This window comes from Podospora pseudocomata, chromosome 3, assembly GCF_035222375.1.
Source record: "Podospora pseudocomata strain CBS 415.72m chromosome 3, whole genome shotgun sequence".
Taxonomy (NCBI): Eukaryota; Fungi; Ascomycota; class Sordariomycetes; order Sordariales; family Podosporaceae; genus Podospora; species Podospora pseudocomata.
Genome location: NC_085887.1, coordinates 3719702 through 3747699, shown reverse-complemented (window position 1 = coordinate 3747699; position 27998 = coordinate 3719702). Strand labels below are relative to the sequence as shown.

Below are 27998 nucleotides of genomic sequence, written 5' to 3'. Positions count from 1 at the left end.
CCGTAGCAATCATATCGTAAGGGGTAATTGTGACGAACCCCTATCCAGAACCTCTGAAAGGGACACTGGTTGAAGGCACTTCTGAATAATCCTGGTTCGGTGCAGCTAAACAGTGCACAACAAGATGTCTCGATGTAAACACAAGATACCGTGAATACAATCTGTTATTGCATACTGCGGAACTGTCTATCTACACCAGCCAGTTCCTCCGTATATATAGACCCTATGCCAATCCTGGCACTGTCCTGGATCGATAGACTCGACCATCGATCCTATCGATACTGTCCCTTTTGGGATTGACTCTTCTGGATCGATCCTCGATCCCAATGATCCTGTTCCGATTGGTCCTTGCTCCTGTACTAATGATTGGTCCGTGGTGCGCCCCGCGCCCCACCAAGTGTCAAGCCGTGACACAAGTCCAGTTCAGCAAGGACGCGTTCGAGCATCCTAATGGGTGTCACAATACATGTAAACTGGGATATGGCAATACAGTATCAGTCTATCTGCGTTTATAGTACAACTCAGGACCTGACACTGGGTTGCATATAAGGTTGTTACGCCCCAAGCGTAATACCCCTGTACAGGAACCACTGGGTGGTACCTGTCAGAAAGAAAGGAGTCTTACTAGCAAGGAGTTCATCCTTCTGTTGGCGGTGGCCATGGTCTGTTGGCCGCGGCCATGATTTGTTGACCATGTGATACTTCAGAAACATATGTAGATAGTTTCACATAAATAGGGGGGAGTGCCCGGCGCTCCCCATGTCGAGGAATCTGATTCCTCATGCAAGCAATCAAGTTCATTTGTCTACAATCTACTCTCAGTAGCTCTTTGTTAGAACAACCTGTTGTTGACAGTGAACCCGTGTCTGAGACGCTTGTCACAACCTTCGATCATCCTGTCATATTCACCTCTGGCGTACTGCCTTGCAGTCTGGATCCATTTCTGGTGCAGGTTGTAACAAAGGTGTAGCGTTCGAAAGCGGATTGAATCCGGCAGAAACTTTGGAATCGGAGAAGCTTAGGTATTTGAAGTGGTTTGAGTTTGGTGATACCATTAATTTTGTTATTTTGGTGGACTTGTCATAAGTGTGGTGAGCGATGGCCTGGATCATAATGACCGGTATTTCCTAAAAACTGGGACTGGCAGCTGAGGCCAGGGGAAACTGGATTGGACCGGTGAATCATCCTGAGAAGTTGTTATCCACGCATGTCTGCATTCTGCAATCCTGTGGTACTGTAGTGGTAGAGGGAGTGGACGATGGCCACCCTCTGACTAACACTCCTGATCAGGACTCGCCATGTCTTGACCTCTTACATGCGTGAGAGATATAGTCCCGCCTTACGCTCCAGGAGTCCAATCAGATATTCATTTTCAAGAACCTTGGCATACGATGGGCGACGACAGTTTGTGGATGCCTGAAGGAACTTGGCAAACCGGATATCTTACAGTACAATACTACAGTGACAACGATACAGTATAAGGACAATTCTGGCAGCCGGCCCTGAGCGGACCTTCTTTGAGTTTTGTCCGGTGGTCGCCCCCCACTCCCCTCACGCCACCCACGGAAAATACCGAGAATGCTCAACAACGGCAAGCAGAGTTTGTGGGTTCTCAATCTCGCTTGCTTCTTTTTCTCAACCGCGGCCCTGAAACGTAAGAACTCGGTTGTTAGTCATAGGTATCCGGGTTGTCGCGGCACTGTTACCAATTTTGAAGGAAAGATAATGCCGACGACACGAGGGTCGACCCCGCTCAACTGTACGACATCGCCAATCCGCCGTTGCATGAGGCGTTTTTACTACACAGATTGTCGAGTAGCCCTTATCGCGAATCAACGGTTGGGAATATGTCATCACAAGTTGACGGGCCTTCACCTTGCACGGTACACTGAGGCGATCAGATGCCTGAAGCACATTGCTTTCACTAGGTATCCCAGCAAACGTCAACTCTGAGAGCATCAATGCTGGCCCGGTCGTCTGCCAGAGTCCTCCTTCGCTGCCCCCCATTTCCAACTGGGTTGGGGGGGCAAACTCCGATAGTCGGAGCTTCGAGTCGCTGGCTGACGACACTCGGTCACCGCCGACAACAATCCACAGCTATCGCAGACGCAACAGCAAACGCAAACGATCAGGATGTAGCATCTATCCACGATAATGTTGAGCATCAACAGTGGGCGAGACAGGTTCTGCGGGATGCCGTTGCTGCCGCGGCGCCGAGATATACCTGGTCAAAGGAGGAGACGGCGGCCATCTACCACCAGCCCCTGATGGAACTTGCATTCCAAGCGGTGAGATACATGGCTCGATCCGTGTGCTCAAAGCTGTCACTAATTCCCGGCATCAAATGAATGCAGGCCCAAGTCCACCGTCGATTCCATAACCCGTCCGAAGTCCAACTCTGCACCCTCATGAACATCAAGACAGGAGGCTGCAGCGAGGATTGTTCCTACTGCGCCCAGTCGACTCGCTACCAAAAAGGCACCGGCCTCCAAGCCAAGCGTGTCGAAACCGTCGAGACAGTCCTTGAAGCCGCCCGTATAGCCAAGGCCAATGGCAGCACACGCTTCTGCATGGGAGCCGCCTGGCGCGATATGCGTGGCCGCAACAACAGTCTGCGCAATGTGAAAGAGATGGTGTCGGGAGTGCGGGCCATGGGAATGGAGGTGTGCGTGACGCTGGGCATGATCGATGCCGAACAGGCCAAGGAGCTCCGCGAGGCTGGTCTCACAGCCTACAACCACAACCTCGACACGAGCCGCGAGTTTTACCCTAGCATCATCTCGACCCGTACCTACGACGAGCGTCTCGCTACCCTGGGCCATGTTCGCGATGCTGGGATCAACGTCTGCTCGGGGGGTATTCTGGGTCTGGGCGAGACTGACAAGGACAGGATTGGATTGCTGCATACCGCTGCCACGCTGCCGAGCCACCCGGAAAGTTTCCCAGTGAATGCGCTGGTCCCCATCAAGGGTACGCCACTGGGTGACAGAAAGCCGATTGACTTCACCAGCATGCTGCGCACCATTGCCGCGGCGAGAATCATCATGCCGGCTACCATTATTCGTATCGCCGCGGGCCGCAAGACAATGACGGAGGAGCAGCAAGCCATGTGCTTCATGGCTGGAGCCAATGCTGTCTTTACGGGAGAAAAGATGCTCACGACAGAGTGCAACGGATGGGATGATGATGCTGTATTGTTTGAACGTTGGGGCTTGCAGCCGATGAAGAGCTTTGCAAAGTCGGCGGCGCCAGCTAGCTAGAGTCTCGACTTTGAAACATTCATCTGAGAAACTACCCATGATTCTATTGCTGACACTATCCCGACAGCCTCATCTACAGTGTTGGCAGCGTGAAGGCATAGACGTATCCTCTCTGTTCCCTTGGGCACCGTTGGAGAGACAATAGGGCGCACCATGAATCCGTTCTGTTGACAGTGACCTGCTAGGCTGCGTGGATGATCGGTAAATACCGGGATAATGGAGGATTTTGGCTCAACCAAGCTGACGCGAAGTAAATGTGATGGAGGTTTCAATCTCTCGTACATCTCCATCAATAAGCAGTGGGCATTCTTGACGAGGTTTCTGAGGCGATGAACCAGTGGCTCAGCTCCGCCGCTCATCATGAATTCGTAAGCGACCTCGATACTGATCAGAGACGGAAGCGCCATGGCAGTCGTGTAGATGAGCGTGCGAGCATAGTTGATCAAGTATGATCGGGTGATGTCAGAACACAAGATGAGCCCGCCCGAACAGCCCATCGCTTTGCCAAACCCCATCACCCTCGCCCACACTCGATCCTCGAGGCCCAGTTCGGACACTAGACCTTGGCCTCTTTCCCCAAAAACCCCTAACGAGTGAGCCTCATCGACGATAACAAGTCCGTTTCCTTTTGGCAGCCAACGTTCCACACAGTTTGTAATGTCTTTCAGGGGACAAACATCCCCATCCATGCTGTAGACACCCTCGACGGAAATAAAAACGTTTCTCTCCCCGGACTTGAAGAGATGCCCACCTGGTCTGCTGAGAAGGCCCACCAAGACCGTTTCCAGCGACTCGGGCTTCCCTTTTCCGTGCTCCACAGTCTCCTCAGTGCTCCAGACTGTGCTGTGCGCAAACGATAACTTTTCGGCAGCTCGGCTGAGACGCATCCCGTCGTGGATACTAGCGTGAACCAGCTCGTCGTACAGGACAACATCGTCTGGCTGCGTGACACAGCTGAAGAGTCCCACGTTGGCGTCCATGGCTGAGTTGAAGAGTAGGGAAGCAGGGGCACTGTGAAAGGCGGCGAGAGTTTTCTCGAGCGCTTCTGCCTTGGGTGAGTTTCCATCGAGGAGACGGGAGCCTCCTGAGCCGAGGAGAGATGGGGTGTTGGCGTGTGCGGCGTCTTGAAGTCGTGACAAAAACGTTTGTTTGACTGATGGCTGAGCAGACAGGGAGAGGTATGCGTTTGAGGAGAAGTCTGCTGTGCCGGGGGGGACGAGGGTCAGGCTGCGGAACATGTCGCGGGCCTTGCGGCGATCCAGGTGTTTATTGAGGGAGGCATCGAGTTGGTTGACTTGTGACATGGCGGCTGGATTTCTTACGGTGTTGAAGTTGGATGGTTGTTTCGCCGTTTCGAGATCCATCTTGCACAAAAGTATAATTATGTTATGACAATTGCAACCCAAAAAATGCCGTCCGATCTCGGTAAAAGGCTATGCCGATTCAACGCGCTCTCCGTGGGGGTCTTGCCGGTTGCTCGCTCGCTTGTTTCGACTGCAACTTCATCTCCAGCATGCAAACATTGAACTTCACAGCATCGCAGTCGAAATAACCATGTCGCCGCAGTTGGGCGCTCTGCTGCACCGCTCGTTGCGTGTGTACCAAGTATGGGGCGCCAACACAGAAGTCGGCAAGACTGTCTTCAGCACCATTCTCTGCAAGTTGACCAGCGGCTACAAGCCGGATGAAAAAACAGCATTCCTCAAGCCCGTTTCTACCGGGCCAGCAGAGGAAGCAGACGGTCGGTGTAAGAACCATCTCGACATTCCAACTCTGAGGGCCTTACTGATTCACAACATAGATGTCTAGACACCCTGTGGCGCCACTGTATAAATGTCTGATGTCTCTTAGCCACATTTCAAAGTTTATACCGGGACTGGACTCACAGACGCTGTACCAGTTTGATCTTCCCGTGAGCCCTCATCTCGCAGCCCAGGTCTCCCAACAGAATACACCTTCAGACGAAGATGTCCTCTGCAAGATCCACGAATTTGCTTCCCGCCTCGCTTCCACCAACCCCGGATGGCTGTTTGTCGAAACCGCCGGCGGCGTGCACTCCCCTGGCCCTTCCGGCACCACACAAGCCGACCTCTACCGGCCACTTCGCCTCCCTGCCATCCTCATCGGCGATGCCAAGCTCGGCGGCATCTCCTCGACCATTTCGGCCTTTGAATCCCTCAAAATTCGTGGCTACGACGTGGAGTTGATCCTCTTGTTCGAGGACAAGACCTACCAAAACCACAGCTATCTTACCCCTTATTTCCAAGAAAAACACTCCATCCCCGTCCAGACAGTCCCCCTCCCTCCTCCACGTCTTTCGCCCTCTAACGACAGTAGCAACATGCAAACCTACTATACTACAGCTCTGGGTCTCCCCTCTCTCTCCGCCATCCCCTCGCATCTTTCGTCGTTGCATCAAGCCCGCATTGCCCGCCTACAGTCCATGCCTGAGACTGCCTCCAAAACAATCTGGTACCCCTTCACCCAGCACCAGCAGCTCACCCCGGATAAAATCACCGTCATCGACTCGGCCAAGGACTCCCACTTTGACACTTTCCAGTCGAGTTCACCCAGCAAGTCACTGCTCCGGCCAATGTTTGACGGCTCAGCCTCGTGGTGGACCCAGGGCCTTGGCCACGGGAACCCAGCCCTATCTCTTGCTGCTGCTTATGCGGCTGGTCGGTATGGGCATGTGATGTTTGCTGAGGCTGTCCATGAGCCTGCTCTCGCGCTGGCAGAGACGCTGATTACCGAGATGGGAAATAAGCGGTTGAAGAGGGTTTTCTACTCTGACAATGGGAGTACGGGGGTGGAAGTGGGGGTGAAAATGGCTTTGGGGGCTGCAAGGGGGAGGTATGGGTGGGCAGGGGAGGAAAAGGTTGGAGTGATTGGGCTCAAAGGGAGTTATCATGGGGATACCATCGGGGCGATGGACTGTAGCGAGCCGGGGGTGTTTAATGAGAAGGTGGAGTGGTATGAAGGAAAGGGAGCTTGGTTGGGGAGTCCGGGGGTGAGGTGTGAGAAGGGGGTTTGGGCTGTGGAGGGGGGAGGGGAGTTTAAGACGTTGGGTGATGTTTTTGATGTGGAGGGACGGGAGAAAAGGGGGGAGGGAAGGGGGTATGAGAAGGAGATCAGAGGGGTTTTGGAGAAGCTGGTGGGTGAAGAGGGGAAGAAGTTTGGGGCCTTGATTCTGGAGCCGGTTGTGTTGGGGGCGGGTGGGATGCATTTGGTGTAAGTTCCACGATGAATCACCTAAGTTGTGATACTAACAGCTGTCTGCCACAGGGATCCCCTTTTTCAGCGGACGCTGGTTAAGGTCGTCCGACAATCACCAGAGCTATTCGGTAGAAAACATCAACCAAACGACGAGCTGGATTGGAGCGGCCTTCCGGTTGTGTTTGACGAGGTCTTTACAGGAATCTATCGTCTCGGCCGCTTCAGTGCTGCCTCGTTTCTCGGCGTCGATCCTGACATTTCCGTCCACGCAAAGCTGCTGACTGGTGGTCTGCTGCCGCTCAGTGTCACCTTGGCATCTGAGAGCGTCTTCCGGTCGTTTTTGAGTGATGATAAGAGCGATGCCCTCTTGCACGGACACAGCTACACGGCTCACGCTGTTGGCTGCCAGGTAGCTTTGGAAAGTCTGAAGACAATGATGAAGATGGAAAAGAGTGGGGAGTGGGGTTGGGCTATTTCGAGTCAGCAGAAAGGCGACGATCAAACCCAGCATGCCAGCTCTGAGCAGGTTGCTGCGATTGCTGAATCCAGGGTCTGGTCGGTGTGGAGTCATGAGTTGGTTGAATGGCTTTCATGGCAGAAAGGGGTTGAAGGTGTGTGGGCGCTCGGAACAGTCCTGGCGATTCACATGGGCTCGGCGGGCAGTGTCGTAGGTGTAGGCTACAAGAGCACTGCTGCAAAGGGGCTTCAGGCTGCTTTGCTGAAGGCCTCTGAGGATGATGGCAGTGTGCATAGTCGTGTTTTGGGCAATGTGTTGTACCTGATGGCTGGGCAGACGACGACGGAGAAGAGTGTCAGGCGGGTTGAGAGGCTTGTTAAACAGGGTCTGGAGGATGGCACTTGATAGGTAAGGATTAAGTGTTTGCTAGGTACCTTGATACGGAATAAAACTCACAGCCCACTACCATTGGCCACATCAACAGATCAAGAATTCATAGTCCCGTGGCCAGGGAGTTTCAGGCACAGCGGAAACTGCGTACCTTATATGAATGGGTCAACACCCAGACCCCTTCGCTGCCCAACCCTGATAAGCGTGCTCTGTGCAGTCTCGTTTCGAGGATGTCTTGCAAGTACGCACCATAGCTAGCGTGAATATCAGCATGAATGAATCGCTTGGTGACCGACCCTCGCCAACAGGAGCTGACGCTTTTCGGTGCAACATGCGGGATCCTGGGGCCGCCAAATATACGGTGGGCTGGATTTGTGCGCTTCCAGTTGAAATGGCAGCGGCGAAGGCCATGCTCGATGAAGTCCACGGTTGTTTCGACGCAGATGTCGCCCAAGGCGATTGATTCTAACTCGTACATTCTGGGGACCATTGATCGTCATCACATCGTCATTGCACGCCTATCGTCCGGTCATTATGGAACGAACAACGCAGCAATTGTGGTGTACAACATGCGTCGAACATTCCGTATGGTGCAACTCGGCTTTAGCGTCGGCATCGCTGGTGGTGTTCCTGGAAAAGCAGATATAGAAGCGAGCTTCTCTCAATTTCTGAGATGCCTGAACTCGACATCGTCGGTAGGTTCCTTTCTAATGGGGTTTACCCAATCAACTCTACAGACCGCTCTTATATGAGATATTTCTGACCATTCTTTAGCAAGAGAAGAGACTATTTTGGAAATCACTCACATTCAAAGAACTCGACTCCCGTTTTATAGCCATCGGGGCCAACCACTCAGAAACGTGCCGTTGGTTATTAGATCATCCGGACTACCAAGGCTGGTTCAATCAGTCTAGAAAACAACAGGACCACGGCTTCTTATGGATCAAGGGCAATCCCGGTGCAGGAAAGTCCACCATTATGAAGTTCGCTTACAGTGAGCAAGTTCTATGCGCCAGCAGCGATGAAACCGTCATGGCATCTTTTTTCAACGCCAGAGGAGGTACGATGGAACGCTCCCCGAAAGGGATGTATCGTTCGCTGCTTCACCAGCTCCTGGGATCCGACTCGTTGCCACAACTACGAAACTACGACCAATATTTCATGATTCCGCCCTCAAGCCACATGTCAGGTTGCAACTGGCGCAGACATACGAGCAAATATTCACAAACAATCCATCTCCCACATGGGGGATTGACTGCCTCAAGGATTTGCTTCGCGTTGCCATTCAGCACGGACATGAGCAGAATATATCTGCCTACATAGAAAACAAGCTCATGATTGGCCTCAGCGAGGGGGCAACACGGATCAAGCGGGAAGTGTAAAGGAAGGCCTCCGGTGTTTTCATGTGGGTGGTCTTGGCGGTTAACCTCCTTCAAGCAAAGTATAACGGGGGCCGCATGTTTGAGCTGGAAAGCAACTGCGGGTGCTGCCTCCCAAGTTGAGTGAGCTGTTCCGGGAAATCGTTCACCGAGGCAACGGAGACAACGGAGACGACGGGGCGAGATGCCTCCGACTATGTGTTCATTGGATTGGGTTTAGCCGGCGACAGCTGACGTTGCCTGGGTATTACTACGCGGCTATTTGTGGGTTGAGTCCGGGGAGCTGTCAGAATGGGACCCGAAACTGTTGAAGACATGAAGCGGTTCCTCCTTAGTTCGTCTAAAGGACTCGCCGAGTCGAACAAAACGGCCGACGATGGAAACAAATTCAGGGTTCAATTTATACACGAATCCGTCCGCGAGTATTTCTTGAAGCATGGTCCTGCGGAATTATTTCCAGGTTTGACTACAACAGCGCTGCGGCAGAAAAGTCAATCTCGAACTACACAGCTGCTGCCATAGTTATCTCGAGCATATCACCAAACTATTTGGAAACACCACGAAGACGCCTGAGAAGGAACGATGGGCTTTAATGGACTATGCAATGACCCACGCCCTCCATCATGCTGAGAATGTAGCTGCCGGTGGAGTTCCCCAAGCCTTGTTTCTGCGGGATTTCTCAGAGAAGTGCTTATTTTCTCCCATTTTCAAGCAATGGAGGGCGGCAAGAGATTGTCCTCCGAGCAAGATTCCATACTTTCTCGCAGTGTGGGGATTTCCAACCTTGATAACCACGGTACTTCAGTCCAATAGCGATCTTAAGGTAGTCAGTCGATGATGGAATTGGTTATAAAAGCGCCTTTTTCGCTGCTTTAGAGAGAGGCGATCGTGGGGTGGTGAGGGCACTGTTACAGCTGGATGAGGAAAACGAACATCTAATGGCTTGGCTGAAATATGGCCCAGTCAGTCCAAAAATCCATCCGCTCTCCTGGGCAATCCGCGAAGAACACTACGGCCTCGCTAAACACATGATAGAAACGACAGATGGGATCAACGTGAATAGAGAATAGCCGATCAACTACGCCGCCGCAGCTGGCCAAGTGTTTTTGGTATCGCTATTATTGGAAACAGGGGCCGACATCCGATACCATGATGACACTGGATATAAGAATTTATTTCTAGCTCTACTGTCTGGAGAAACGGCGCTCGTGTCACTACTTTTCCCCTTGGCCTATCATAGCTCGCAAACCATGAGACTGTTGCTTCTCCTGGCTGCGAAATACTGCCGTTTTCCTATGGTACGAACAGTAGTTAAAGCGCTATCTACCCTCGATCTTGACTCTGTTAAATAGGGTGACATGTTAGCGGGTGGCCTACTTCAGATTCTGTACTTTGAGCGTGCTCCCATCACGGAGATGTTGCTAGGAAAGGGAGTAAACATGAGCATTCCGACAAGGTAGCTTTCGCCTCTACACATAGCAATTCGTCGTGGACTTAATTTAGTCGTGGTGCTACTTCTTTCAGGTGGCGCCGATGTCGATGCTAAGCAATGGAAGAGCTAAACAGCATTATTACTTGCAGTTGAACGAAGTTACCTGGCTCTCGCCACAGCTCTTATGGCCAAGTACGGGGCCAGACTCGAACTTAAGGACGAGACCAAGCAGACGCCGTTATTACTGGCCTGTAAGTTGGGAGACATAGCTATAGTTGAAGCTCTACTGGAAAGAGGTGTAAGAGTGGACAGGAGGGATATGAAGGGGAGAACCGCTTTGACACATGCAGCTATAGGCGGATACGAGAGGATCGTTGGACTTTTGCTCTGTCATGGTGCCGACCCCACTACTTTTAACGACGCCGGTGAAACGCCCTACTCGCTTGCGAGTCATCACATGCGTGGAATTTTCCACCGATATGCGTACAACGGCAGGTATAACCTTGCCATGCTGCGGACGGAAAATTAGAGCTTGAGAAAAGTTATCAAGGGTTTTGTCAACACATCTCGACCGTTGCTCTCAAAACTCTCAAATGCCTTTTCAAGCCTCTCAACTGCCTTATCTTCAAAAGCCTACAACAACTACAGCCCTCGCCTTGATCAGATCGGCAGCCTACCAACTCGTCAGCACACCGTCGCGACAGCAGCAAAAAGACACATACCTTCTCAGCAACAGCATAAACAGTCATACTCGTCGCCGCCCCTGGAATAGTAGGAAAAATACTCGTATCCACCACACTCAACCCCTTCACTCCATATACCTCCAACCCTTCATTCACCACACCCCCCCACTCCCTCGCCATTTTCGCGGCTGTCCCACTTGGGTGATACACACTCGGCACCAAGTTCTCTCTCAACCACCCCTTCAGCCCCTCATCAGACTGGTACCCCTTACCAGGCTGACTTTCCCCCAAAGTCAAATCAACGTACTGCCTCAGTGTACTATCCGGACCGGTGTAAAACCTTCGATAGAACTTTATGTTTTCAGCCACAATGTCAAGATCAAGCGGGTTGGAAGCAAAACGGTAGTCAACTATCGGTTCTGACAGCGGAGAGGAGAGGTTGAGAGTGACGGTGCCGCGAGATAGGCCGTGCATGAGCTGAGGAGCAGCAACGGGTAGGGCGCCGACGCCGGTGGCGGAGAAGGCAAAGTTTTTGTCTAGCATGCCTGCGGCGTAGAGACGTTGTTGTTGGGCGTAGCCGGCGATGATGGTGGGGTGGATGTGTTTCGGGAGGAACTCGGAGGGGGACTGGGAGAGGTAGGAAGCGGCAAGGGATTGGTACCGGGTAGGGGAGATGCCTGGGAGGCCGAGCATGAGGTTGAGGCCGGGGCCGAAGAGGAAGGCTTCGATGGGGGGGAGGGTGGTGTTCACTTCTGGGTAGGGTGGGGGGGTTGTCCCTGGGATTGTTAGCTTCATCGGAGGGGATGAAAGACGGAGACATACAGTTGAACTGAACTGCCGGCTGGTAAGCGTGGTCTTGCAAATTAGCGCCAACACCGGGAAGGTCGACTATGACGGGAATCTTCGCTTGCTTGAGAAGAGAAGCAGGGCCAATGCCACTCAACTGGAGGATCTGGGGGGTGTGGATGGCTCCAGCGGAGAGGACGATCTCTTTCCGAGCTCTGATAACCCTCTTACCACTCCCTTTCCCATTAATTTTGCCCTTCCCCTTGCCTTTGCCCTCGTGTGCTTCAGCCCAGCGAGGGGAGATCTCCACACCTTCTGCTGTCTTGCCCTTGAACACAACCTTTTCGACCCTGGTAGCGGTGAGCAGGTGGTAATTGTCCCTGTTAAGGCCGTCATAGTGTCCACTTCGAGAATATGACCGGTTGAAAGAGATCGGTTCCATTGATCTTGGTGTCCAGGCTAGTCCGAGGGTGCCAACCGAATGGTCGATGGGGATTTCCACACCAGGATATCCACGCAGGGCTTGATAGATTGGAACTGGGACCTGTCAACTCATGATCTTCATCCAGCATTTGGACAAGAGAGGTTACTCACTGATAGCAGGCGTATGGCCCCTAGAAAATGTGGCAAAGATGCTGTGCTTGCTCGTGTTGGTTCCATAACTCCCTGCGTTGTATGTCATGTTGTAGACCCTGGCTATGTCTGGATGAGGCCCGCTACCAAGTTGGATGGCCTAGACTGTTAGAGATTATAATCTACGGCTCGGTGATTTGTGAGTATACCTTTCTGAAGTAAGGCTGAAGATCATCCCAATTCCAGCTACTGTCGTTGACACCGGAAAGCTCAGCCCTGGTATTGTTAGACCAGGCCAAATGAGTGCGAATTGTGCTCAACAAGAGGTACATACCAGTTGTTGTAGTCACGCTTGGTCCCTCGCTGAAACCCCTGAGCATTGACAGCTGAGCTACCACCCACAATGCACCCGACATCGACCGGAAAGGTGCGGTTGTTCAAGTTCACCTGAGGAACAGAGGTGATGTTGTACATGTTTGTTCGGTTTCGGCGTCCATCGGGTTCTGCCAGGCTCACTCGTCAGCCAGTGCAATGCAGGGTCTCTAGGAAGACGCACCAATGATCCCATATTCGATGGCCAGGACAGTGTCTGTATTCAGGTCAATGGCGGACCCCCTCCATCTCTGACCCAAGACTTACACTTTCCACTCTCGCTCAGTCGATCCGCAACAGTCAGACCGGCTGTCCCCCCGCCGACCACCACGTAGTCGTAAACATCGTGAGCATCGTCCCGGTTATGAAGCAACGAGTAGGAATGAGGAGATGCTAAACAGTGGCCTAGGACATTCAGCCCCAACAATAATGCAACTCGAGCCATGACTTGATTGCTTGCAGTCGAGGTCGAAGAGGAAGAAGAACATGACCTGCTTGGTTTTATCCTCCCAAAATCCCATGTCAAATTCCTGGCTCGGCAGGTCGGACAATACCTGCCGAAAGTACCGAAAGAATATTTGTATACATACTCAGCAATGTCAGCATCGAAAGGCCTGAAGGGGCATAGGCAGCATGGATCACTGTGGTGGTGGGCCACTGAGAAGGCTGCCCGCCCCGTGTAACACAAGTCACACCATAGATCCCAAGGTGCATCCCAACTGAGGCGGTCAGGGATGCACGAATATGCCGCGGGGTTATATTGAGGTGAGAGTCGGCTGGCAAGGGGAGCGAATCAACTACAATGGCATGAGGTAAAAGAAGACCCTACATATTACATGGAGACATGCCGGCACAGTCGGTGCAACATGTTAAGAGGCTTGGGTGACATGAACCTTTCGAACGTACTTGATAAAAAAATACGAAGCTCCTTTAAGACTAATCATGACTGCTTTTTCTATCCACCCCACCCTACGCACCAATCTATGTTCTTGATGCGCTCATTGGGCCGAATTCCGCACCAAGGGTTCCTCTTCGTCAGCTTCTCTCCTCTCCTCGCCTGTGGGCTCACCGGCTGGCTCATGTTTGTGAAGCTTGATATTGATAAACAGGGCAAACAAGCCAAGATCATACGCCAAACGCAACGCACCAGCGACAACATAGGCGACCCAGAATCGGTTGTTGCCGGCGAGGACGCCCGTGATGCTTGGACCTGTGGTGGAAGCCAGGGTCCGCAGCATGCCCGTTATGCCCATGACGGCAGTTCTTTCTTCTGGTTTCACCACGGCCGCGATGAGCGCTGCCCGAGGTGCCTGATCCATGTTGTTCAGGCCGACTCTGAGGAGCAGGAGAGCAAAGGTCAGGGAAACGGTCTTTGGCAGCGGGAACAGCAAGACAGCGGTGGAGGACGGGATATGTGTAAAAACCATCGTGTTGACGAGGCCGATATACCGCGCCAGCGGGCCGGCAAAAATGTTGGTGACAGACGACAGAATGTAAGAGGTCGACAGCATATCGCCGAGCGTCGACTTGGGCAGGTGAAACTTCTTGTCCATGTAATAGGTCGTCAGGGACATGCTGACCATGCCATCGGCGAGCGAGTCCACCATCAGCAAGAACCACAAGACGCCCACAATGGCCAGTGTTTCCCTAGATATCTGGGAGACCCAGCTTGCCTTCTCCTTGGGCTTGGCAACACCGTCATCCGTTGTCTCCTGAAGCAGTGGCGCTATTTCCCCACTGCCACCCTCTGGAGCCTTCTTTTTGAGCTCGCATCTTTCTGACAGCATGGCACTGCAGGCCATATTTGTCAGTCCCATAATAGCGTACAGCCAGAAGCACCCGTGGTAGGCATCTAGAAGCGTCCATCCCTCTCTTGCACTGAGCCAGTCAATAATGCGTCCCGATGTCGTAGTCCCCACTGCTGATCCCAGGCTGGCGGTGGTGACATACCAAACCAGCACGTCGGCTCTTGTGTCGGGGTTGGTGAGTTCGGAAACGGTCGACTCTTCAATTGCCCTGAACGGTCCAAAATCACCTCCCGTGGCACTGATTACACCAACAACGGCGGCGGCGAGAAGAACGAAATAGTTCTCGCAGAGAGCAAACGTAGTCCCCGAACAGATCATCAGTATAGACCCCAAGAACAATGTCCTCCTCCTCCCAACATGGTCAGCCACGAGCGTCAAGCACAGTGACAAGATGACATCCCCCAGCAGCGTCAAACTCATAAACAGTCCAATCTGGTAGTCGGAAAACTGAAGCTCGGCAAAGAACAGAGCGAGGATCAAGCTGCTGGCACCGTAGGCGAACATGCGGCAGCTTCGGGAGAGGATGATGAGGTAAGCATCGAGGCCGGTGGTGTAAACTGACTGCAGGCCAGATTCGCGAAAAGCGCGGTGGCCCAGGGACTTGAGGGCGGCCATGTTTGACGAGAAGAATGAGAAAAAACGCTAGGAAAACAAAATATGAGATGCTCAAAGGAAAAAGAGAGAAAACACAGCAGGTTCACACAGCTCCCGTCCTCGTCATCCGCGGCGGTGGCAGCGTCGGAGATACGACCGAACGGGGCAAAAAAACCTCGGTCGGCTGGTGGGGCCGGAAAGCGTTAGCCCGGTTGTGTCGGGGCCGGTTTCGGCACCGGAGGGGTCCACTTTTGACTGCATGTAAAGAGCATCGCAGGAGTTCATAAGAGCCAAAGAGAGGGTGAGGTCAATGAAAATAGGAGAGAAACAAGGCGGAGCGGAGCTAAAACTAGTTGCTACTGGCAACAAGACGGCGATATTCTGCATATGGTATGTCATCGCGTTGGGATCTTACGGCTGTGAGATGAGAGTGCTTGACTCCCTAGAAATGAGAAAGAGGGAAATAATGGAGACAGTTAACAACCTCAACTTTGAGAAGGTCGTGATAAAGCTGTTGGTGAATGGTGATGCCAGAGGAAATCAGCAGTCGCGTCGCGTTGGCCATCAAGGTACCCATATGCTCACAGTGATAATTAGATACGCACTGTGTAAGATTACTGTGCTTATCTTTCCAGTCAGCGCATCATCGCCATGATCGCAACTTTCCATCTGCCCCCCACCTTGTCTCTCCAGCTCCCTTCTCCTCCTCATTAAGTTAATGCCCCCCGAAGCCTTGATTTGCGGTCTCTGGTTGCGCGCCATGCGACGAGCTCCTCTTTCGAGAATTTCCGTCTATTCTACCCACCGCAATCTCTCAAGATCCTGCCCCGCCCTATCTGCCAAACCCGCTGCCAGCGACCCCTCGAATCCTACCTCAGATACCTCTCCGAAATCCAATGACGAAAAAGAACTCGGCCCCCTGACACGTCGCCTTCAAGAGGCAACCGAAGAGGCCCTGTTGGAGGGAGGGCGAGCCGGCCGTCGCGCTGTGCTCGAAGATGCCGGATTCTCCGAAGAACTCAAAGCCAAACTGCTGAACAAACTGGCCGATGCCAAATTCCAAGGAGAATACTCAGCCGCCGCCTCGGTTCTTGCCCACTCGAAAATACCCGATTCCGCCGGTCTAGGTACAAGATCCATCGCCGCAGCGCAGCCCTGGACAGGCACCGAATCGACCGAAGATGCTGTGTTACGAATGCTCAACGACGCCCACAAGCCATTGGCCCCCGGGCTTCGAGGTAAAAGCAAAATTGTCCCCGAGCCAGTTGACATGCGATTTAAAACAAGATCAAATGTCAGCGCTGGGCAAAGAGCAGCCGAGGCGAGGGACAAGGCTTCCTTGTACACCTCTCTCTCAGGGGACAAACAAAAGGATGTTGGGTTGAGCGATGAAGAAAGAGAAGCTATGAAGCGGGAATTCAGGGAGCGCTTTACTCCCGGGGCACGAGCTATGCCCAACACCATCACCGGGCTTGCGGCTTTGGCTAATGAGCGCATCGAAAACGCCATTGCCAGAGGGCAGTTCAAACACATCCCGAGAGGCAAGGGAGTCGAAAGAGACACGAGGGCGGATAATCCGTTTATCGATACGACAGAATACATAATGAACAAGATGATCAAACGACAAGACCTTGTTCCGCCGTGGATAGAAAAACAACAAGAGTTGCTAAAGACGGCTACAAATTTCAGGTTGGCAATACGGACTAATTGGAAAAGGCACATGGCGCGCATGATATCTGCCAAGGGAGGCAGTTTGGAGGAGAAGTTGAGACGGGCGAGGGAGTACGCAAGAGCAGAAGAGGTGCACAACCCAAGGAGAAAGAGAAAGGTGGAAGAGATGAGTGTGTCGACGAACTCGACGGATGATCCGGTGATGGTGAAGATGAGGCAGCAGGCTGCTTCGGATGCCACACCGGTGACTGAGGGAGTAAAAGAATCGACGGAAGAAAACATGCCCGTCGGCCGGCCATTCCGAGATCCGGCTTGGGAAGCAGCCGAGAGGTCATACATGGAGCTCGCCATCACCAACCTAAACACTATCACCAGGTCATACAACTTGATGGCGCCGGAGCTCGCCAAGAAGCCGTATTTCTCGCTGGAAAGAGAACTCAACAGCTGTTTCGCGGATGTGGCGCTGCAGGTGGCGGAGGAAATCAAGGCGAGGGCAACAGCGCCGGCAAAGTCAATAGTCGATTATAACTTTCTTGGTAGCGGAAAGCCACTACAGAGAGGGGGGCTTAGGGGGACCTTTGGAATGGGCGAACAGAGCCGGGTGTGGGAGCGTAATGAACCGAGGTATGGGTTCAAGGAGTTTTGGAAAGATTTGTTCAAGAAGGACAAGTAGTCTGCTAGATTGGCAACAAAAAGTATCCCATCCCATACAAGTCGCCGTGACGATAGGGAGGAAAGTGAAACTTGGCCAGAAAGGGTTAGGGTTCTAAGCTGGGAGCGAATGTTTAGGATCTCGGCAGGCATTTCCGCACGACACAACGTCATCTTCCCCATGCATCGATCCACCACTTTTACACCATCACAAACCCACGACGCGACACAGCGACACAGGCACAACCGGTGGCTTTTGAATATCGCGACCTTGTATCACTACGAAATGTCATAGCTACCTGAAGTGCCGTGCGCTCCTCGTCGCCATGAATTCCCGCTCGCCCTCCTCCTCGGGGCTGCTCCCCCTGCCGTTTCCCGGCACCCCGTCCTCCTCATGGCGCCTTTACCGTGCCCGGCTGTCTGCATTCATGCGCGATCCCAATACCTCGGTTTTGGTGGCATTTTGGTTGTTTGGTTTGTGACCACAAGTCCCTGCTCTTGCGGTGTTCTTGTCTGACCATTTCTCGGTGTAACTGCATGCAGGCCTAATCAACAACATCCTCTACGTTCTCCTGCTGACCGCAGCCCAAGACCTCGTCGGCCCGTCCATCCCCAAAGCTCTCGTCCTGCTGGCAGACGTGATGCCCTCCTTTCTGACAAAACTCGTCGCGCCGTATTTCATCCACCTCGTGCCGTACTCGATCCGCATATTGGTGTTTGTGGCGTTGTCATCGGGGGGCATGCTACTGGTGGCACTCACTCCAAACACGCAGTCTGTCGGGGTCAAAATGGTCGGCGTGATAATAGCCAGTATCAGCTCCGGCGGAGGAGAACTCAGTTTCCTGGGGTTGACGCACTATTACGGCGTCAACAGCCTTGCGGCCTGGGGAAGCGGGACGGGAGCGGCGGGTTTGGTCGGGGCAGGTTTGTACGTCCTGATGACTGACTGGCTGGGTATGTCTGTCAAAAACAGCTTGCTAGTCAGCGCGCTGATGCCCGGGGTCATGCTGTTGTCTTTTTTTGTCATCCTTCCTAGAGAGAGGATAAAGCAGCAAACTGGAACAACAGGATATGAACCACTCCCCGGTCTCGACAGAGATGACTCGCCAGAAAGTGAACGCGAAATCGATGCCTCTGCTGCATCAGCAGCCCTTCTCTCTGAACCCGGCCCGTCATCCGTCACAGCCTACCACAACAACCACCCCGGCGACAAATCCGCCTCATTCTGGGTCAATCTCCGCCGCGCCAAGTCACTCTTCTGGCCTTACATGCTTCCACTGCTGCTCGTCTACGTAGCAGAGTACACCATCAACCAAGGCGTCGCACCCACCCTCCTTTTCCCGCTTGAGCAATCTCCCTTCAACGAGTACCGCTCTTTCTACCCCTTTTACGGCTTCTTGTATCAGCTAGGCGTGTTCATCTCCCGCTCTTCGACGCCGTGGTTCAGGATACACCACCTCTACTTCCCGTCGCTCCTTCAAGTCGGAAATCTGGTGTTGCTTACGCTGCATGCGTTGCTCAACTTTATCCCGTCTGTCTACCTGGTGTTTGTCGTCATCTTTTGGGAGGGGCTGTTGGGAGGGGCGGTGTATGTGAATACGTTTGCCGAGATTATGGACAACGTCCCTGTAGAGGACAGAGAGTTCAGTCTGGGCGCCACGTCGGTCAGCGACAGTGGGGGCATATGCATCGCCGGGTTTATTGGTATGGCGATGGAGGTGTGGCTTTGCGACTGGCAGGTGCAGCGGGGGAGGGACTATTGTCGCCGGGTGGAGGTGAGCTGAGACTGCTGAAGTGAGGATCGGTAATTCAGGACACCTACAGGCAGGCCACCGCTATCTATTCACCAGATATGGCACTGCGGGATGGAGCATGCAGCCGGCGTCGGCTCAAGGCTTCAAGAGTAAAACTAAACATTTGTGTATATCTATTCGCTACCACCACGTATCTACCCGATTCTATTTCGAAATCCGCCATTATTGATAGACGTCTTGTATACAAGACGATCTTCTAACCCAGCCAAGACCGCATCCCAAAGAAAATGCGCCAAAAAAAAAACCTGGAAGGCCAACCCAGAACGAACCAATACCCGAATCACACCTTTAACACAAAAGAAAAGACAACATGATGAACATCTAAAAGATCTCGCACTCTGGCTCCTTTTTGGGGCACTTGAATGCCTCCTTGAAAGCCCGGGAGTTGGCGGTACCACCCAGGATTCTGTGGAGGTTCGGGGCATGGATCGGGTTCCCTCTCAGCTTTTCAACCCTTTCCTGTGCCGTCAGGGCGTCACACCACACGTTGCCGTACAAAATGAAAAAGAGCTGCTCGTGGGTGAAGTCGCCCAGCCCAGGGAGCCCTTGGTCCCAAGTATTGGGCATAGACTTGCGCTCCTTAATCCAGGCGTCGTAGGCCACCGCGAGACCGCCAGCATCGGAGATGTTCTCGCCCACCGTCCTGTTCCCGTTTCCGGGGTACTTCTTGCCGTCCGGGCCGACCAGCTCAAACTTGGTGTACTGGTCCTCGAAGCACTGCTGGCGCTTGGCGTATTCGGCCACCGACTTGTCATCCCACCAGTTGGTCTTGAGAGCGTTCTCATCATACTGACGACCGCTGCTGTCCAGCCCGTGGGTGATCTCGTGGCCGATGACGGTCCCCAGTGCACCGTACAAGGCCCATTCTGGCAGGTCAGGGTGGAAGAAAGGCGGCCTGGACACACCGGCAGGCATGAAGATGCTGTTAACAGTCGACTCATAGGCGGCGTTGGTCTGGTGGCTGTAGGCCGAAGTCCATTCGCTTTGGGAGGTGGGTTTCGATAGCATCCGCGCGTCGCTAACTAGTTGATACCGCAGTGCTTCCAAAGCGTTGTCGAAAAACGAGCTGGTGATGTTCACGCCACTGTAGAACTCGGCAATGTCGTCAGATGACCTGAGGTCGGGATCATGTTCGGGAAATCCAATGTTCAGCTTCATGTTATCCAGCTTCTTCACGGTTCGCTTCCTGGTCTCCTCGCTCATCCACGATAGCTTTTCCACATGCACCTTCATCTCCTCGCGGATGTTGGTAGCCATCTTGGCTGCCGCCGAGCGAGTGAGCTCTGGGTAACTTGCCCTGACAAAGAGCTGGTCAAGAATCCACCTCAAAGAGTCGTCGACATGTTCGACGCATGTATCGTATTTGTTGGACCCAGCATCGCCGCCAAGGTCTAGGTTCTTGAGCTCGTTGGACTCAACGTTGGCGGAGAACTGCTTGATGACCTTCCAGAGTAACCAAGACTGAACGACAATCTTGCGCTGTTTCTTGACGGCTTGTTCGAACGTTGACCAAATCGCGGGAAGTAATACCACAACCGCGTCGGGTGTGGAGCCTCCTGCAACAAGCTCCCGAACAAGCACGTCAAGGCCAAGTACTGGTGCAAAGGAGCGGAGTTCCGCCAACGGGATGATTGTCTGGAAATTCGTCAGCATTTGATGGTCGAGCCCAACGCCACAACGCTGGGGCAAGGTCGGCAGCAATCAACTTACTTTCTTCAGTGCTTCCTGAGGGTCTGTCGTTCCACTGCCTTCGCCCCTAGCAAAGATGTTGGCCGATGTGCTAGAGTTGCCTCCATCCTGGGCAGTCTTAGACGCCTCGCGCAACATAGATATTTCCATCTCGACGATCTCCCCTGCGAGTTGCTTCGCTGTCTCTTCATTCAAGGAAACAGGGAAAACAACACGGAAAGCACCAGCGATCTGGTCTTTGAGTTCGGATGTCTTGTTTGAGTCAAGATAAGCACGGCCCTCGCTGTCAAAGTAGTTGAGGCTGAAGTCTGGAATCGAGATGATGATGCGTTGTTTCTTCTACCGACGGGTGTTAGCACAAGCCAATTTTCATCATAGGTACAGTTCAAAGTTCAGGATCATACCTGGTCAATCGGATCGGGCTTTCGATTACCCCTCGCTCCATCCGGAGCACCATTCCACGTGCGGACGTTGAGCTTGGTCAAAGCAGCGATAACCTTGTGCAGGCCAGCTGTGTCGTCTGCTTCATCGAACAGGTCATCGGCGTAGTCCATCTCGATGGGCCACTGCTCGTTGATGCGATTCACAAGATCCATCAGCGGCTTGACGCCTGCTGCCTCGATGGCGTCCGAATCCATGCAGGCAGCATATGCTCGGTGGGCCATGTCAAAGTTGTGTTCGGCGGCGTTGTCTCGGCGTCTTAGTACATAAGGCTGGACCGCTGTTGCTTCTTCGTAAGGTCGCTCTAGAATTTCTCGGAGCAGCCTGTTGTTGGTCTTCTCCTGGGCAAACAAGCCAACGGTTGGTGAGTCGTGCAGCTGGTTGAACCCGTGGCAGACCACTGCTCGGTGTCAGTCGCACACACGTCGGTATTCAGGTTGGCTTCTACTCACTCTTGTCAAAGTCGGTGCAGGGATCCATATCCTTCCAGTTGGGTGCCAGGTTTTCGAGAATGTGCGAAGCGGCCTGTATGCAAGCCGGCGTTGTGCACACCTCGGCGCTCTGGAACTGACCCATGGTGGGCAAAGAGGGAAGACAGCAAGGAAAAAAGAAAAAGGAGGAAAATGATGAGAAAGTGAGATGGATAAGTCAAGAGTTCTCAAGGCGGTCGTGTATGGTGAGGTGGTGGTGATACAGATCGAAAGCAATCCCCAGCCGGAAGCGTCATGATGCCCCGTATATATGTGTCTGTGTATGCTAGCACAAACACACTCACACTCCTATACTTGCCCGTCCGATGAATCCTTCCCAGCCGGAACTTGAGTTGAGGCCAGCATCGGGCTCCCGTGGCTCAGCCTCTTGGAGATCGACGGGTGAGGTTGATGAAGGGGTCTGACAAGCTCAGCCCAGTCCCACATGCTTGAACAGACGCCTGCCAATAGGGGCCCGACAGCGAGAAAGCCAAGTCTTGAGACGAGTTTGCTTGTCAGCACTACCATGCAGGCAGGTGCTGATGAAGCGCTAGGTGATCCGCAGGCAACTGTTTTGGCAGGGGGCGGGCTTTGGGGACCTTGGCATCTCTCAGCAAAATTATCAGAATGCTGCGAATAGTTCAGACTGTTTGATGATCAATATGTTTTCGGCTGGTGGAAAACAGCGATGCCTGCTCACCGATACCCACCAAGTTGAACTGGGGACTTTACCAGGACCAATTCCAAAAAAAAAAAAGACTGCTTCGCCATGATGGGCGGGTAACAGATTGTCGATAGCCACGATGTGGACGTCTTGAACGACGAGCGCGCTTGTGTCGTTTGTTTTTGGTTCAAGTTTCGAGCTCCCTACCTTGATATGAGGTGAGCGGTCGAAGTTCACTCTTTGCAGTGGATCATCCCATCATCCATGCCCACCCACGGGTCTGACGGCCCAAGGAGGAACCTCAGCACCGACCCTTCCTTCCCGCTCCACGCCATCAACAGTCGCCCTCATCATCTCCTAATTCTTGCTTACATTCAACGAAGCTCAGGTAATATCTCTCAACTCAGCATGCTTTTTCTTACGACCAGCCACAATCACTATCTCATGCCCAGAGTTGTCGAGTGATTTACACCAAGATGTTTTGTGCCAAATCCTGCACATGCACACCCGTCAGCGTGGGTGGTTTGATAACCCTTGAAACTCTCGTCAGCGAGATCAAACCTCCGAACCTGGACGGCTGATAACTCGTTCGACGGAAGTCTTCCACCCACATTCACTTCGGCATCAACCCTTTCCGATAAAGAACACCAATAACACCATTCAAGACCACCGACAGGAATCTCAGCCGCAGGGCCCAACCCAGCCACAGCCACATCTGATGTGTTCGATACTCACCATCTCAGCCTCTCAGAAGCCAAGTCCAACGTCCAGTTGGGCTTGACAAGAGTTCCTGTGCTTTGTTCTTCATAGTCTCAAATAGCTATCAACGCGAGCAGGGACTGATATAGGCACCTTACCTGGTCGTGAGTGAAGCTTGCATTCACCGGCCGCTCTCAGTGACGATTCTAACGGTGAACTGCTTGCATGAAGTGTCTGTTCATACAATTCATCAAGACTCCGGCATCAAAAAAATGCGTCCAAAATGGGAACTGGCGTCAAGCCTTCATGCTGTGTGTTGAGATTGTATATATTTGCACTCCTAAACCCGCCCGCAGCACATTGGATCCCCAAAAATTGCCTTCAGCGTCTGCCACAAATTCCATCCACGAGAGCTTACCCATACATATTCTCCACAGTATGTAGGTAGGTACCTACTTAATGCACGCAGCCATCCATCGTGCTCACCCCGGATCCGAATTTCCCCGGCTCCGGCACCTCTGTACCGGCTGTATATTACCTTCTCTCGCTACCACATTTCAACCTTCACATTCAGTTGGAGCGGGTAGCTTGCGTGCATTTTGTGCAATTAATGAGCTTCTCCTCTTCACAAATAGCACTTGCGGCCAAATTGGAGGGTGGCCAGGCACAATTTATCCATCCGGGGGAGAGGGAGTGTGGTTAATATCCCATCCCCAAATTGCCTGCATCATGTGAGCTGGACGCAAACCAACCTGCATCATTTAGCACTCCAGCACACCTTGAAAACGTCACACGGCCCGATGAGAGGAAGTGGCACAAAAGTATTGCTTCATAAATCTTATTCAAAATAGGTATATATACATTATCTTCATAATCGTATCATGTACATGACTTCATCCCCTACCCAAGCTCAAAAGCTCAGATCTCATCACCACCGCCGCAAGGCCCGGAGTGGGTGTGCACACCGTGGCCGTGGACGCCGAGGGAGCGCTTCATGGCCTTGGCGCGGTCGCCAGCCCACCGTCTCTCGTTCAGGTTGACGGCGGGGAAGCCCTTCCAGCTGGTGGCATACTTGGCGACCGAATGGGCAATGGCCTGGGTGTTGATGAGGAAGGCCTTCCAGTTGAGGTTGTCAACAGTGTCGCCGACCTTGTGGTAGTTGATGTCGTACGCGACACCAGCCTCACCGCCGAAGAGCTTCTGCTCGGCCTCGGTCTTGGGGACCTCAGCACCTGTGAAGAGACCGCCGGAGGGGATGCCGTTCTGGATGAAGCCGGCGTAGTCGGAGCGGCCCGAGAACTCGGTGGGGACCGAGGGGGAGCGCTTGGACTTGTAGAAGTCCTCAAAGTCCTTCTCGATGACGTCGGATCCGGGGGGACCGGTGAGGTTGTAGGCGGATCCATCACCATCGTAGATGCCGAGGATGTAGTTGGGGGAGGCGATCATGTCGAAGTTGAGGTAGGCACGGATCTTGGCCAACTCGGTCTCGGAGCTGTTGATCGACTTGACGTAGAAGTAGGAGCCGAGGAGACCGAACTCCTCAGCGCCGAAGAAGGCGAAGCGGACGGCGTTCTTGACGCTGAAGTTGCTGAGGTACTTGGCAACGTTCAGGATACCAATGGTACCGGAACCATCGTCGTTGATGCCGGGGCCGGCAGAAACGGAATCGGAGTGACCACCAACGACGAGGACGTTGTCGTGATCACCGCCCTTGGTCTCGGCGATGACGTTGTAGTTGACACGCTGCTCAACGGTGGCATCGACGTCGAGGGAAGCCTCGACGGGCCCAGCAGAGAGGGCCTCGAGGATGGGGGCGGCGTCCTCCTGGCTGATACCCACAACAGGGGCGTAGTCCTGGAAGGGGGAGCCGAGGGTGCCAGCAAGAGAGCCAGCAACGTTGTTGTAGATGACGATGCCGGCGGCACCGGCAGCCTTGGCGCTCAGCGACTTCTCAGCGAAGGAGCAAGTGCCACGGGACACAAAGGCGATCTTGCCGGCAACCTCGGCGGGGTAGTCGGTGGGAGTGCAGCCAAGGTTGGGAACGGCAACGAGGTTGGCGGTAACCTCACCGCCGGGGGTGTAGGTCATGATGGCGGCGGGGATATCGGCACCGCCAACAGTGAGGGTGGCGGTACCCTCGGAGAAGATCTCGGTGAAGGGCTGCTTCACGACATCGTAGTAGTTGAGGCGCTTGAGGGTGTTGTAGATGTAGTCAACAGTGGCGTTGTGACCGCCGCTACCGAAAGCGCGGTTACCACCGTGAGCCTTGGCAAACGACTGGAGCTTGTTGGCGTCGTTGAGAAGGTCACGCTTGTTGACGTAGGACTGGAGCTTGGCCGAGCTGACCAGAGGCTTCTTGGGGGTCTTATCCTTGCCCTTGCCCTTGCCGTCGCCAGCGCTGACGGTGGCGGAGAGGGCGAGCGCGAAAAGGGAGACGGTGGCAGTCTTCATCTTGAACCAACGGATGGGGACTTGTCGAAGAGGGAAGGGTTGGCGATGGGATGAAGAAGGGGGAGAGACTGGACAGAGGGCGGGGGGCAGCTGGCCATTTTGAGTTCGGACGGGTTGCTCGTCGAGTCGTAGTTCGGTCGAGGTAGCACCGGGTTGATTGTGTGCTTGGTTGGCTTGGATGGTGAGCTGTGATAGTGGTTGGCGATGTGGTGCCGATCTCTTAGTTCTGGAAGCTGGGTCTCTCTCGGCTGGTGTCCCGTTGCGGCAGCTGGAGTAACACTGGGCCGACCAACTGCCTTGTTCAGCAATCGTCCCACATAATGTCGTGCACCACCGCTAAGTCGTGAATGGCAGGTCCCAACGGCGCGCCTTGGCTTTACCTTAGCTTGAAGCTGGGGAATGTGGGGTTGATCTCGTTGGCTTCGGCATTGGCCTATCAGATGGCCCAACAAGTCTCGGATATCAACATTACCTATCGACTGGTGACTTTTCTCCCGATCCCGAATGTTGCCTCCCACCCAGCCCACTTGTTCTATTTCCTCGGCACGGAACGCCTTCACCCCGCCCGCTGTTATGGAAGGCCGCAATCAACACCCCTGGACCTGCTTGTCCTGGAGTAATGCATTTCGGAGCCAAGTCTGGGCGGACCAGTCACCTCATTCGTGGCAATAACATCGCAACCTATTATCATTGATCACATGTATTTTTATCCGTCCCGTCTCTCCACAAGCCATCGTCCTAAGTGGCTCTTTTCTGGATTGCTTCTCTCCTGGCACGTTGGCCCATATCGCAGGTCAAAGATAACAAAAGACGAGGTCTGGTTAGGCGTAAAGAGCCTCCTTTGCGCCACACAAGATGGCGTTTTGGTATCCGATTCTGCAAGCAAAATGAGCTCATGGTGGTGCGCCATCTGCATGTTCCTGCATTAGATGTACGTGGTGATCCGGGCTGTTGGCTGATATCAGCGAGCTGAACCGGCCACTTCAGATGACAGCAGCCATCACACATGCCAAGTTGGGGCTGGTATGCATCACACCGTCCGCTGAGACCTTCCAGAATATGACGGTAGCCCTGATCGACAAGAATCAATAGTTTGGCTGGGCCCACGCGCCGTCAGTTCATCCTGCTTCTCTGGGACTCTCGAAGCTGCTCGGCGGGCTGATGTCCATATTAACAACGCAGTGCATTCAAGAGATCGAGCGTCGGATCGGGCCGAGGTCGAGCAAGACAGGTATTGGTGACACTATCATTGGACTCTGTTGCCATTTTGGGTGGTGGGGACAGCTATGAGGCTGGCTATGCATGGGGGTATATGTGAGGCTTGAGGTATATTTCATGTGGAGTTCTGGGCTTGGCTCACCCTGTTCGATGTTGCTTTCTTCTGTAAGCTAGGAAAGTTGCCCGGATATATGGCATGACTTTCTTTAGCTTAGACAGGTACTGTAGGTCTCTAACATATGGACTTGGCGAAACCACATTTTGGGCTTGCTTGTGGGATAAATTTCGCAACGTTTGCCAATAACTATTCAGGCTTTGATTGCCATAGCTGACATAGGGGTGGAATTTTCTCATGGTCCAAGTTTTACATCACTTGAAGTGGGCTACCTACCTCCACGTGGCTTGCCATTCCGCAGTACCTTGATAGACACATGCGGAACCTGCATGTCAGCCCTACCTCTCGAAACTGGTGACACTCCTAGGAGATACCAGTTATTCGGTATCACACGGTCCGCGGCGGGTGCGACAGTAGCACATCGGAGCTTGGCGACGGCTGCATGAGATCTACAATGTCGGACCTTAATAGGGCTTTCAAGTCTTGATATTTGTACTTGGCACGATATATGGGCCCGGAAGACTGTAGAATACGGACACGATTTCGGTTCCGTTTGAGGTTGGAAGAGCTTGATTACTCCTCAGAAATGCGTGGACTTTTGAGTTTAAACAATCTTTCGGGATCGAGAAGCCCAAAGGTTCATGAGTTGTGTACCTTACATCAACACGGCCAGACAAGTCACTGGGAAATGGCATAACGACTGAAGAATACACACATTTTTGAGCTGAAAATAGTACATAAGGTATGTAGAGATACATACCACCCAACTTAACCTACTTTATACTCCAGATTCAAATCTTCTGTTTCTGTGTTTGGTTCCCTACCTAGGGCATTATTCCATTGTGAGAACAGAGGTGGCAGACTTCCTCTTCACCCCCCATTGTCTTTGGGCATTCTGACTAACTGCCTCGAAGTTGTTTCCACCGCCAAACGACACATAATAAATCCCTTTCGAGTCTTGCTTGAGTAGCAATGGTCCTGATTTTCCAACGTGACACTGCTTGAATACCCTGAGGGTTGTGGGGACTGCGGGCATCGCTGCCGTGAAATCTTTGGTGCAACTGCGGCCATCGTTCTCCTTGAGTAGGTCTCAAACATTCCCAGGAAAGCTTTGGACAGCCGCTTCAAAAGCCCCTGGCCGGAATCAACCGCTGGGAAATGACGT

General features: G+C 53.1%; 10 protein-coding genes across 10 annotated transcripts; 5 read left to right on the top strand and 5 right to left on the bottom strand.

Moving 5' to 3' along the window:
• Window positions 1–951: 951 nt before the first annotated feature.
• On the top strand, window positions 952–3260 carry BIO2 (biotin synthase; the record flags this gene model as incomplete). The annotated part of the gene is made up of 2 exons (XM_062889411.1): window positions 952–2288; window positions 2355–3260. Exons 1-2 carry the CDS (start codon window positions 1962–1964, stop codon window positions 3258–3260), a joined length of 1233 nt encoding a protein of 410 aa, XP_062745333.1. The 5' UTR covers window positions 952–1961.
• Window positions 3257–4564, bottom strand: QC762_311160 (uncharacterized protein; the record flags this gene model as incomplete). The annotated part of the gene is made up of 1 exon (XM_062889410.1): window positions 3257–4564. The coding sequence occupies one exon, from the start codon at window positions 4562–4564 to the stop codon at window positions 3257–3259; it is 1308 nt and encodes a 435-aa protein (XP_062745332.1).
• A 250-nt stretch (window positions 4565–4814) lies between these two features.
• QC762_311150 (uncharacterized protein) lies at window positions 4815–7395 on the top strand (the record flags this gene model as incomplete). The annotated part of the gene is made up of 3 exons (XM_062889409.1): window positions 4815–5005; window positions 5112–6491; window positions 6546–7395. The coding sequence occupies 3 exons, from the start codon at window positions 4815–4817 to the stop codon at window positions 7336–7338; spliced, it is 2364 nt and encodes a 787-aa protein (XP_062745331.1). The 3' UTR covers window positions 7339–7395.
• Window positions 7396–10318: 2923 nt separating this feature from the next.
• Window positions 10319–10663, top strand: QC762_311140 (uncharacterized protein; the record flags this gene model as incomplete). The annotated part of the gene is made up of 2 exons (XM_062889408.1): window positions 10319–10385; window positions 10491–10663. 2 exons carry the CDS (start codon window positions 10319–10321, stop codon window positions 10661–10663), a joined length of 240 nt encoding a protein of 79 aa, XP_062745330.1.
• On the bottom strand, window positions 10579–12592 carry QC762_311130 (uncharacterized protein; the record flags this gene model as incomplete). The annotated part of the gene is made up of 5 exons (XM_062889407.1): window positions 10579–10807; window positions 10857–11593; window positions 11640–12140; window positions 12198–12336; window positions 12386–12592. The coding sequence occupies 5 exons, from the start codon at window positions 12590–12592 to the stop codon at window positions 10760–10762; spliced, it is 1632 nt and encodes a 543-aa protein (XP_062745329.1). The 3' UTR covers window positions 10579–10759.
• A 711-nt stretch (window positions 12593–13303) lies between these two features.
• On the bottom strand, window positions 13304–14971 carry QC762_311120 (uncharacterized protein; the record flags this gene model as incomplete). The annotated part of the gene is made up of 2 exons (XM_062889406.1): window positions 13304–13324; window positions 13568–14971. 2 exons carry the CDS (start codon window positions 14969–14971, stop codon window positions 13304–13306), a joined length of 1425 nt encoding a protein of 474 aa, XP_062745328.1.
• A 739-nt stretch (window positions 14972–15710) lies between these two features.
• On the top strand, window positions 15711–17294 carry QC762_311110 (uncharacterized protein; the record flags this gene model as incomplete). The annotated part of the gene is made up of 1 exon (XM_062889405.1): window positions 15711–17294. The coding sequence occupies one exon, from the start codon at window positions 15711–15713 to the stop codon at window positions 17292–17294; it is 1584 nt and encodes a 527-aa protein (XP_062745327.1).
• A 165-nt stretch (window positions 17295–17459) lies between these two features.
• On the top strand, window positions 17460–19067 carry BTN1 (battenin CLN3 protein). The gene is made up of 2 exons (XM_062889404.1): window positions 17460–17746; window positions 17816–19067. Exons 1-2 carry the CDS (start codon window positions 17599–17601, stop codon window positions 19054–19056), a joined length of 1389 nt encoding a protein of 462 aa, XP_062745326.1. The 5' UTR covers window positions 17460–17598; the 3' UTR covers window positions 19057–19067.
• A 340-nt stretch (window positions 19068–19407) lies between these two features.
• On the bottom strand, window positions 19408–21792 carry QC762_0059480 (uncharacterized protein; the record flags this gene model as incomplete). Its single annotated transcript, XM_062883581.1, has 4 exons — window positions 19408–20721; window positions 20797–21114; window positions 21180–21616; window positions 21669–21792. 4 exons carry the CDS (start codon window positions 21790–21792, stop codon window positions 19408–19410), a joined length of 2193 nt encoding a protein of 730 aa, XP_062745325.1.
• Window positions 21793–23967: 2175 nt separating this feature from the next.
• Window positions 23968–25500, bottom strand: LAP2_2 (Leucyl aminopeptidase yscIV; the record flags this gene model as incomplete). The annotated part of the gene is made up of 1 exon (XM_062889403.1): window positions 23968–25500. The coding sequence occupies one exon, from the start codon at window positions 25498–25500 to the stop codon at window positions 23968–23970; it is 1533 nt and encodes a 510-aa protein (XP_062745324.1).
• Window positions 25501–27998: the final 2498 nt, after the last annotated feature.